At 37.4% G+C, this 11729-nt stretch overlaps 2 protein-coding genes across 2 annotated transcripts; both read left to right on the top strand.

Moving 5' to 3' along the window:
- Positions 1-1710: 1710 nt before the first annotated feature.
- On the top strand, positions 1711-6904 carry rbm12bb (RNA binding motif protein 12Bb). Its single transcript, XM_032557599.1, has 2 exons — positions 1711-1849; positions 4694-6904. Exon 2 carries the CDS (start codon positions 4716-4718, stop codon positions 6621-6623), a length of 1908 nt encoding a protein of 635 aa, XP_032413490.1. The 5' UTR covers positions 1711-1849; positions 4694-4715; the 3' UTR covers positions 6624-6904.
- Positions 6905-7422: 518 nt separating this feature from the next.
- gra (granulito) lies at positions 7423-11449 on the top strand. Its single transcript, XM_032557604.1, has 6 exons — positions 7423-8051; positions 9364-9446; positions 9518-9567; positions 9782-9839; positions 9958-10067; positions 10154-11449. Exons 2-6 carry the CDS (start codon positions 9365-9367, stop codon positions 10214-10216), a joined length of 363 nt encoding a protein of 120 aa, XP_032413495.1. The 5' UTR covers positions 7423-8051; position 9364; the 3' UTR covers positions 10217-11449.
- Positions 11450-11729: the final 280 nt, after the last annotated feature.

Raw genomic sequence — 11729 nt, 5'->3', positions numbered from 1 at the left:
TCTGCTAGGAAGACGAGAACAACGAGAACATGCTATTTATCCTTTGGGGCCTGGGAACACCTAGGGACCCTCAGAATGAATGGGAGAGAATGAATTGGGGGAGGGTCTAGATTTCCTGAAACATTGTAACTCAATGGATGGATTTACTAGCAGGACTTGGAACCTACCACATTGCCAAAAGTTCCCATGGCAGTTTCAAATGATTGTTAATGGTTGATTGGTTGGAAAAAACACTTGAAATAAAGCCCACAGAGAATCTGGTATGAGGTACTTTTAAGAACAGGGTGAGAGAGACCACCTTGGTTTAATGGAGGCCCATTGAAGCAACTTGTTGCACAACCTCATTGCTTCCATGCCATGCCACACTGACATGGAAGTTAATACTCCTTCAGCATTAACTAATGCTGAAGAAGTATTATTGGAATTTTTTTTTTGCAATACACAGACATAGTTTTCAGTGAGAATGGATTTCTGTATTAGAAGCTATTTTTATTGGTTTGATTTAATATTCACATTTTTTGAGAGACTGAATTTGGAGTTTTTGTTAGCAGGAAATCTCATATATCAATAAATAGCAGAAATAAACTTTTGAAATATATCACTGTGTTTGTGGTGGACCATTGTAATTTATGAATTTTACGTTTTCAAACAAATTACTGAAATAAACTACCTTTGTAACTCAAAACAATTAAATGTATTTAGAAGTAAATGAAGCCAATAAGGAAGGAATCCTCTTCAAGTTGTATATGGAAGTCCTTGCAAGAAATGTCAAGTGTTTTCAAACCAAATTTTAATCCATTTATGAGAAATTATTTAAAACATATGATCTTTCATATGGAAAATAGTTATCCAGTGTCAGAATCTTCTGATAAAATCTGCCCAGGCGGCCCTCACATGGATAAAAGCCATCAAACAAAATAAGCCTCCAAAATCAAATCACTTGAAAAGAACTCTAAAGTTTATTTTTTTAACATTGTGTATTACTAAGGTTGCAAACACATATTAAAGGTAGATTAATCATTCTACAGCCAATTCAAACATTGCCTGTTTTTAAATAATTTGCTCAGAAACATGTTTGAACAACTCCATGTTTGTTCAAACATGGAGTTTGAACAAACATATAAAATCCTGTTTCTTTACTTTCATGTTAAATTAAGGTGAGTTGAGCAAAAATTATGAAATGGTGAGTAAATGGTCTATACACCAGTGCTTTGTTAGTAGTAAAAAAAATATGTGATTTATATTCAATTCTTAAAGGTCAAAAGAAGGGAAAAAAACCCATAAAAAAATCAACTTTAAAGAACGATCATAAACAGCAACATTAATTGTTTTCTACTGTCCAGATTTTTTTTTTAAATTTTGCTTTTATTTAATCAGGTGAATTAATAAAAACTAATTCTTATTTACAATACCGACCTGTCTGAGAGGAAGGTCAAGCAGCACAAACATTAATAAACACAAACACTGATGACATCATCACACAAAACCAGACAGAGACAAGGGCATACGATAAAATCAACAATATATTTTTTAGATGGAGCATGTGCAGGTTTCAGACAGCATCTTCTTTAAAGTACCTTTAAAAGTTTCTAATTATGCGAAGGTGCTCAGCTTTAACAATTTAACTGACCTCCACCTAAGGTCGTGACACTTTGCATGCCGGTACAGCAGGTGGCGGTGTGTCATTTTCAATACTGCTACATTCGCTTCCCTCTTTGTCCACGACAAAAGAGAAAGCTTCCACATTTCTCGGAGCAAGGCGAGCGACTTTTGGCCGACGATCCACCTTAATATATCTACCATATTCCTCTTGACTCTCGGTTTTGTGAGGGCTGTGGTTGTTATTTGTGTAAGTTTAACTGCTGTTTAAGCTGGTTTTGTGGCATGTTTTCGTCATTGGTATGGCGCAGTGATGACAGTCAGAGGAGCTGAAGCTGCAGGCGGTCAGGCCTAGCTGAGAAGCGAGCTAACGTTAGCGTACTTTCATATTTTCCTCAACTTTAAATTCCTCCTCGGGGTTTTTTTTAGAGTGTGAAACTGTTCTCGGATTGTTTTATCGTCATCTTGTTCTGATATGTCCTGCTACGGCGTGCATTTACTTTTCCATCTTGTTCTGCGGGCTTTCTTCCGTACAGCTTTGGCTTTATGACGGATAGCCAACATATGGAGATGTAACATTATCCGGTTTCGTGTGTTGGCATTGGTTGATGAGTGCGTTGCATTTTTCCGCACTGCAGGGTGAAATGTGCCATTCTCAAGTTTTCCTGTAATATTGGACCATGAACTGACTGTATACGTCCATCCGCACGGTGCAAACCGAACAGGCACGTTGTTAGATGAATGATGACGCGGTGGTTCGCTAACTGTAGCTTCTGTGTTGATGTGGCTTTTCTAATATCTGGGTTTTGAACCATTAACCTGAATCTTTCATATTTGGAACTTTATTGAACAACCATTTTCAGACGATGCACCTGCTCTTCTGAATAAAATCGATATAACCTGCTTTCATTTGATACACGCACAATGGTTCAGTTAGTGGCGAGTTTCATAAAATCTTTCGTTATCAATATATTTACACTTAAGATGAGTTGGATCTGATACAAATTTGGATACAAGGAATATTCTGGGAATCCAGCAAAGTTTCTTGTTGGTGAATGGAGAACTTTGATACCACTGGTGTTAAATCCAAAGCAAGGGAATGGAGGAGCCTGGAAAATGGATAGATTATTCTTTTATTGACTTGAAAGAAATCTCTGGTAAATGAAATTGGGAACGGAGGGAGCGGAATGTACACCATGGAAATGCCAGAAATGACAACTGCAAAACTTTAATTACCTGCTTTATAAACCAGAAGTTATCTGATTAAAAAAAGAATTGGATGGCTGAGTTATTTAGCCTGTGGCATGGGATATTACCTGATAAGCTATGCAATAATGTAACTTACTGGAGATCCAGTAAGTTGTATAAACATGCACCAATTATTCGACTATTACTAGACTTGGCATGTCTGCAACTTTGTTTAAAATTACTCAGTTGAATTTTTGTTTTCCATTTTCCAATTTTTTTCCCCCCACCAATATATGATCTTGTCACCAGGTCTATCGGGTTTATATTTTTTGTGGCACAGTTTCACTTGATCTCTATCAAGCTATCCATAAATTATTGAGGTTTAATGACCATGAAATTTGTCATTTAGCTAAATGACGTGTGCTACATGTAAATGTGAATCAAATGGACATTTTAGATGGTTAATCTCACCACAATACAGTGTTGAACCAGTAATTTAATGAGTTATCAATTTAATTTTGAGCTGAAATTAACTTTCAATTAATGATTTACTTGGTTCTCACAAGGGGAATTATTAAAGATCCATTTACAACCTGGTGTAGTTTAATCAGTCAATAAATGCCTTATAATTCTGCATTATTATACAGTAAGGACCACAAAATTTGTTAAAGCACTTGTGCTTAATTTTTTCTCTAATTGTAAATTTTAGATCTGAGGCAGTATTAAAATGATTTAATCAGTGATGAGATTATCAGCTTTTTAATATAGCATGCATAATATTTTCTGGATGCTATGCGCATTTTGTGTGAAACAACCAGGATGCCTTAGACACCCTGTTTTTATGCCTATTTAGATCCTGAACATAAAAGCCTGACATAATGACCTTCCTAATCACTGTAATGGCACGTGTTCTCTCTGAATGGACCTTTTTTGTTGTGTCAAACCTGCTGAAACAAAGAGACGGGCCTGTTGAACTTGCATTGTGCTACACCTCTCTGGGAAAATAACACTGGCGAGAGCGCACATGGAATCTATAAAGTAATGTCTCTGCAGTCTGAGATAAAGTAGGTAAAGCTAAAAATATATTTTCAGAGTCATTGTGATTGCAGTCATTTTAAGACATAAAGCAACAAAGTTCTTTCATTTCTGTAGATTTGTTTTAGTAAGGATTTAGTCAACTTTTAGTATTTTATATATTTGTAAGAGGAAATTCTGTCATGATGCAGTTTAAAATGTGGGGGAAAAAAGTATTGGGTTAAATGTTGCTTTACCAAAAACAATTGGTTTGGGAAAAATGGCCTGGTCGACCAAATTGGTGCATGTTTAGTGTTTTGCTTTGGAGTTTTGGGTATGTTTTTGTTAACCTGAATGAAGAGAGGCTAGTTTTCAGATTGACCAGTGTTACAAAAGCCTTTTTTCTGAGCTACAATGGGACTGGCATAGAGCATAGCGCGTTTGTTTGGTTTGGTGGAGATGGCGTCTTTGAGTGCCTAAAGGACTAGATGAAGCGTTTCCTCTGGAGTTCTTGTGGATAACCAACTAGTCTAATAACTGATGAAATACAATATATTTGAAACCCATGCAGAATTTTGGGACTGGACCTATAATGGAACAAAGAGTCTCATTGTGGAAGTCCCCTCTGTTGAGTCAATTCTTTGGTCATATAAGGAAAAGTACTCTTTGACATATGTAAAATATTTCATGTGGATCTCTTCAACCCTTCACTTCTCAGCCGTGTTTGTTTTTCAGGTGGCTTTTGTGGGCATAAGGAAAAATGTTTTTTTCAACTCGTGCATTTCTTTCCATATTTATTTAGCCTTTATGATCAGCTGAATGTGGGAATATTTTTACAGAGTTGGTGAGGCTCTGAAGGCAGTAATGATATTCTGTACCCCTTTGTCTACAGGTGCCGTTGTTTGTTCTTCATCATGGCGGTCGTCATCCGTTTACAGGGACTGAGTGTCACGGCAGGTTCTGTGGATATTCGCAGGTTCTTCACGGGCCTTCATATTCCAGATGGAGGCGTGCATATAATTGGTGGAGAACTAGATGAAGCTTTCATTATCTTTGCTTCAGATGAAGATGCCAGAAGAGCCATGGCACGGTCAGGGGGATTCATAAATGGGTCACCTGTAAGATTGCTACTAAGCAGCAAGCAAGAGATGCAGAATGTACTTGAAAGAACAACGCAAAAGGTGGAGCTGGATGAGATAAGGCGGTCTGAGGGCGATGGAAGAACCGCTCAAAGATCCATGGACCCTGAGGTGGGCAGAAGATCAAGTAGCCGATCTGGTTACAGCCCTCCTCCCCATCACCAACGACTGGCAGACACTGATGACCCCTATGTTGTGTTTCTCAACGGTTTGCCTTTCTCTGTGACTGAGAGAGAAATACATGAATTTTTTCATGGTTTACTCATTGATGAAATTGTTGTGTGTAAGAAAGATACAGGGCAAAACAATGGAAAAGGCTTTGCCAGATTTGCAACAAAGGAGGATGCATTGGAAGCCTTAAAGAGGGATGGGAAATATATTGGGTCAAGGTATATCGATGTTCGCACAACAACAGCCGACTATTGGATACGAGCTGGTGGTAGCATGCCAGCAGCTGTCAAGACAATTGAGAACTTTGAAAGGGGAAGAGCACCTGTTCGCAGTCAGAGAAACCCCCAGTATGAAGCAAGGTCTCGATCACCTGTGTCCCAGAGACCTGTTGCTCCTACAGATGAAGAATACTGTGTGCTGTTGGACAATCTGTCTTTTGCAGTGGAAAAAGGTGACTTGAAGCACCTTTTTCAGAACTCAAAGCTTGAGAATGACCAGATTCTGTTTCTCACTGATGATTATGGCAGAAGAACCAGGTCGGCCTTTGTACTCTTCAAGAACATACGTGACTATTGTGATGCTATAAGTCAGGAGAAAAGACATTTTCACAACCGATGGATTCATGTCCGGCCTGTCTCAAGAGAGAACATGCTCAGGCTTCTGGAATCTCAGAATGACCCTACTGGGTCTCCAGGAAACTCTGAAAGGCATCAGGAAAGATCCTCGTCTTTCTCAACAGATCCTTATGACTCTGAGAAAATCTGTGCGTTTGTGAGAAATCTGCCATTTGATGTGAGAAAGGTTGAGATAATTGACTTTTTTCATGGGTTTAATGTCACAGAGGACAGGGTACGAGTTCTGCATGATCATAAAGGTAATGGGGTTGGACAGGCTCTGGTTCTCTTTGGGTCTGAGGCAGAGGCCATGGAGGCACTTTCTCTCAATGGACGGCGGTTTCTGGGGTCTGAAGTTGGAGTGAAGTGTGTTACACGTGCTCAGATGGATCAGTTGACTGCAGAGCCACCATCAATGCAAGAGGTCTTGCCAAAAGAGGGGCACTTCTCAGGCAGGAACAATGAGCCTTTCTGTGGACCTAGTAATGACACTTCCTTCCTTGATACAAGGAAACCCAGGGATGGTAATTTGTCTATTAAAGAGGAACGCATCCATGGAGGTCAGGACTATGGATATCGTGGGGTAAGACCTCGTTCACCACGGGATAGGGGCAATGGAGGACATGGGAGGTTTGGTCCACCTGGTCAACGCTGTGATGGTCCCACCTGTGTGCAGTTAATTAACTTACCATTCCAAATTAGAAGTGAGGAAGTCTATGATTTCTGCTATGGATATCGCATCATACCTGGATCTGTCTCACTTCAGTATGAGCCCAGTGGAAAACCGAAAGGCTCTGCCACTTTGGTGTTTGAGTCTCGTCAGGAAGCTTTAACTGCAATTGAGGAACTGAACGGGAGGCCGATTGGTCCAAGAAAAATACAGCTTTTACTTGTTTGAAATACATTTGTGCGTTCACATTTAAGACACAGTAACAGGCACAACTTTCAGTTTGTTTATTTGGAAAGCTGGCAATGTGGTATATAGCTCTTGTATGATTTCTTTTTCTTAAGTGCATTTTTATGTTTACTAGGAAGTATTTGTTGAGTTTATTTTGGGTTTTCTATTGAATGGTTGGTGCTTTTCTTTTCAAAAAGTACTTCAGTAAGTTTTGAAACACAATTTGGAACATGTACATGTCATACATTGTTTTTAAAATTAAAAACAATTGATTCAGTTGTTTGTCATTTTCTTCCAACTCTGTTTCCTTGAAGATAAAAATCTAAATAAATGTTACCTAGAGGTAGCTCAATGACAAATTTAAGATCGCTTTTGTCTAGTTTGCTAGTAGACCAATTAGATCAGGTTAGGATATCTATTTTGGTGTTAGTTAAATGAGGGCATTGTCTTCTGCAGTCTCCTTTACATCACTTTAATGTATGTTTTTGGATAGTTTTAAGAGACACTTATTTCTAGCCAAGTTGGTCTCAAACTGCCTGAGTTGAGTAAATGTATTACACAAGTGCATTTTTCTCAAGGTAAAAAAAGCATGGATAAATAGAAAAACTATTACGGTTACAATTGCATGGCTGGAAATGTGTAATATGAAAATATCATTTATGATACAAAGAAAAATTAAGGGAGTTGGACATACATTTTTTAACAAAAGAATTCAATAAACAATTTTTTCCAAAATCTGAATTTTCTTTCATTTTTTTAAACAGCCTGTAGGGGCCCAAATGTTTAAAATAACTGAAATGAGTGTAAGGACCTCTTGGAGTGGCTGCTTGGCTTTCTCCTTTAAAAATGTGCTCTTGATCTTAAACTGGGAAATGTTATGTTGTGAAGGTAAATATTTACTTTCTATGAACAAATAGAAACACGTTTGTTGTAGTGCTTTTTAGAGAGCAAAGATTTCGAGCATCTGATCTAGTAAATGTTAAAAATATTCTCGAGAGCTACCGACTAAGGATGAATTGTAGGCTTGCTGTGATTCATTCAGTACATTTAAGTAAACATGGTGTTATCATTGTCACCAAAACATACACTATATGTGCTAATTATTTAGTGACACTAAAAACCTCAGAAAAACAAATCGATTTCACCTACTTTCACGACTTGAACTAAAACACCAGTGACTATTTTTCAACTCGGAGCCCAGGTCAGCGCGTTCTGTCCACCTTTTGCCTCTCGGCTGTATGAAATTTCGATTTTAAAAGACACCTCGAACGCGCCAGACGTTAAGCTTTTATTGCGAAAGTCAGAAACCGGAAGCGCAATTTGTCCCTGAGTAGCATGGAGGCATGACGCCGGTGAGCTGAGTAGGCACTTTAAGCAGAAGAGGGAAAAAGAGGAAAGCCACGCCAGGAAAGATCCACAACGCTAGAGGTAAATGTTTGAAATTTGTTATCTTGTTTATAGTGCAAAACAACCAGTTCTTATTTTATTTCTTCTCCAGTGCAGTCCGGTTTCTCAATTTAAAAAAAATTCTACGAAACTAATTCGAAATCCTGAAATGATTTAACAAGAACTGAGTTACAAACTTTTCAGGCTATGAAACATAATTTGTTTTTCTCCATTTGAAACAATCCCGAGTTTGACCGTTGAATTCGCATCGATGCCCAAACGTTGAAGTCAACTGCTAGCAGGGACGTTTTGCCGTTATTTTGCTGTCGCTGATTCAGTTTTTAAGCGTGTTTCTGTCATGCAAAACTGTGATAATAGTTGTTTTTAGAAATTATTTTTACTTCGATACCCACTGTTTTGCAATTATTTCAAACACATGGTTTTATCGTTTGGCCGTCTATGCAGAAATTTGCAGTAACTTTATGTTGCATTTAAGTACACGTTGCAAACTGCATAATATGTACTAAAATAGCTGGAAAAATGCACATTACTCATGATGACCATCACAACAGCCTTGTTCAGCAGAGGATTTGTGTGACAGCTTACAACAGATTATAGATATTTTAAAACACATCTGTGTCCTCTCCTTGCCAATGTTAAAATGTTTTAAAATAAGGAAATAAAATTGTTACAACAGTAACAATTTGTTTTAATTCACAAATCTTATGCATGTTTTGACAATTTTCAAGTGGTTTAAAATAATACTAGATATTTGGATTGTTTCGATTATTTTATAATAACCATTAAAATGCATCACGCAGTGAAGAAATATTTCCCCCCTTAACAATGTTTTTTGTTTTTGCCTTTGTGATATTTGCATATTTCAGATCAGCAGATAATTAGAAGAAATAAGTTAATAGGGGGCAAATTGCTAGTCAGACCTGTGTGGAAAAACCAGCTGACCTGTGCGAAATCATGAATTGGCTGTTATTAATCTCATTTTAATAACAGGCCAAAGTAAAATTCACTAGTCACTGCCTATTCATGTAAAATGAAGAAAACTGAAAAACCAACACATCATGCTGTGATTTAAAGATATTAAAGAATAAAAAATAAACCAGGAAACACAAATGTCCATCTCACAGCTGCCACAAAAACATTTCTTATGGTCCCTAAAATGTTTAAGAAAATGTTCTAGCCAACTTGGCCTGGATAGCTTTTCTCTTATTTGCAAAAGGTGAATGGTCTTCAATAGATTTGTTAACCTATTTTTGCACTTCTCAGTGCAGTAATTATAAACAAGTTGTTTTTTTAACATAGAAAGTTTTAAACATCTGAAACTTACTGACACCAGAATGGAGGTATCAAGTCGAAGAGTCCTACTGAGGCACCTGGAGCCAGCGAGGCCCCTGCGCCGCTGCGTCCATGTTAATGTTGGTGAGTTTTAAGGTGTCAGCCTGAAAATCAGAGTGTTTGCCTTAATTTACGGGTTGTCACTTTATTCATAGAGCCACAAATAAATGCTGCAGCAGGTGAACAGCCCTTGATGGAGCAAGAGGTGAGACAATCATTGTGTAATGTTGCAACTTATGTCAGGATTGATGTAAAACTAGAATGTGTTAAAATGCATATAAAAGTTGTTCCTTTTTTTTTAACTATTTTTGTCACTTACCTATGGTCTACTTGACATTTCAAAGGTATTCCTAATAGACACCCTGTTTAGTCATTAAAATGAAAAATACTCTTGACTCCCTAACCTTTGCACTCGACAGAGTACTGTTGGCATAGAGCAGTTCTTGAAGATTTTCAATCTTCATAAACAGAAAAAAGGTAAGAAACAAAGTGTTAATGCATTTCAGCTCTCACACAGTGCTCCCTCCTGCTGTGACATTTATTTGTTTCAAAGAGAAGATGTCTGAATATTAGATTTTGTTTTCATTTGTCTTAGTAGAAAGAATAAGTTACACAAGAGATTTTTTAATTGGTTTGGCCGGCTGCCCCGAAGCCAAGAAGAGGCCAGAATACCTACCGGACCACCCCATTGTGTTACCTGAGGCAGTAAGTTGACGAGCTCGAGTGTAAAGCTTGATGCTTGTCCTGTCGTTAATCGCAGGTTTTAGATCTTTTATACATTATTTTGACAGAGGGATCCAGGCCAGCAAGAGCTGGGAGTAACACAGTGGAATGGTGTAAAAGAAGATGTATGAGTAAGTAAGAGTCGGAGGATTAGAATATGGATAATGTTTAGATTAATTTTGATGGCAAATTTTCACTTAATGTAAATTGGTCTGACCAAAGCAGCCAAGATGGTGACACAAAACCATTTCATGGAATTGCAGGGTGCAATATTAAATTCTTTGCAAAACATTCATACCTCTTTAATGTTTAAATACTTTATCACCTTATCACCTGAAGTTACAATGTATTTATTTGGATTTTATTTGATGCACATCTCAGGTGGGGGAATCTGAAGTCTCAATAAATTAAAAACAAAATCTCCCTCCAATCCGATCATTTTCTCAATTATGTACTGCATTGTGCAGCTATGTCACATCAAATGTGGTTCAGGCTACCAATGTATGGATAAGTCATTGTTATAAAATCAGCATGGGTAACACTAGTATTATAATGTTTGTTGGCTGTTATTTATTGGATTTATTGCATTGCCTGTCATTTTGCAAATCGCATGGTTTTCTAAAATAGTGCAATATTCTGGGCACAGTCTGGAATATTGTCAACATGCTGTGTGCCTGGTTATGACTTAAGGTCTTTCTGTTTTGAATCCAGTGTAGAAATGTTAGGAGATTCTCATCCAGAATAGCTCATAGTTGCTCATTTAAATATGAAGCTAAAGCCCTAATCAAACTTGAATTATGTGCTCATAATTCAGTCAGTGTTTTTCAATTACGTTAACATGTACCTTATCAGCATTCTATATGTCCCATTTATTTGGAAATAGAGTGGAGATGTAATTCTTATCAACCCCAGAAGGGACACTATTTGCTTTCATCTAGAAGGGCAGCAAGATAATTGCGCCATTAGTTTTATATGATAAGCTACACCACACTCGAATCTCTGAGTCCTCCTAGAATTAGTTTTTTTTTTCATGACACTATTGTAGTGTCATGAAAGCAGCAATGCTACACATTGAAGTATTGGCATTTAAAGGGGCAGTGGATAATTTGGACAAAATTGATCTAAATTCAGAGAAAGAACAGAAGCTCTGGCAGATGTCTGAAAGACAAAGGGTTAAATAAATGTGCTTTCTCCATTAGGCTTAGATTCTGTGAGGAACCAATTGGGTTTGCAGATGATTATTGTAACACTGTTTTAGAGTTTGGCAAGCACTTTTTTTCCATGATCATTTTACTGTCCAGTGATTAAAAAAAAACTTTTCAAATTTCTCTTTTGTTAGGATGCCAGCAAGGCCTCCCACGTCTTGAGAAACTTGCACAAGTGATGTTTACAGCAAATAGGTTTTGCACCGTGTTGATTGCTTCTCTGCTTTAATTTATTTTAACCTATAACATTACTGTTTGCATGTAACTTTCACGTTTTTTTGACGCCTTTTTGCTGTGTGAAATGTTTGTTTTATCTTGTCTGTTTCAAAAAAGGCTCTAAACAGCAAGGCAAATTTGCCAATATTTCTTTCTGACCTGATGTAAAGTGTAGCTTTTGAACTTCATGTAATTCAGCAGAAAATATTGGATTAAGTAATTC

Source organism: Xiphophorus hellerii, chromosome 3, assembly GCF_003331165.1.
Source record: "Xiphophorus hellerii strain 12219 chromosome 3, Xiphophorus_hellerii-4.1, whole genome shotgun sequence".
Taxonomy (NCBI): domain Eukaryota; kingdom Metazoa; phylum Chordata; class Actinopteri; order Cyprinodontiformes; family Poeciliidae; genus Xiphophorus; species Xiphophorus hellerii.
Note: the sequence above shows the minus strand (reverse complement) of the source record. Positions and strands in the feature narration are given on the sequence as shown.

Excerpts from the sequence above, each read along its gene's own strand:
- rbm12bb (XM_032557599.1), top strand. The coding sequence starts at position 4,716 with ATGGCGGTCGTCATCCGTTTACAGGGACTGAGTGTCACGGCAGGTTCT.
- gra (XM_032557604.1), top strand. The coding sequence starts at position 9,365 with ATGGAGGTATCAAGTCGAAGAGTCCTACTGAGGCACCTGGAGCCAGCG. Across the intron at positions 9,840-9,957 it reads TCTTCATAAACAGAAAAAAG|TAGAAAGAATAAGTTACACA; the intron begins GTAAGAAACAAA and ends CATTTGTCTTAG. Across the intron at positions 10,068-10,153 it reads CCATTGTGTTACCTGAGGCA|AGGGATCCAGGCCAGCAAGA; the intron begins GTAAGTTGACGA and ends TTATTTTGACAG.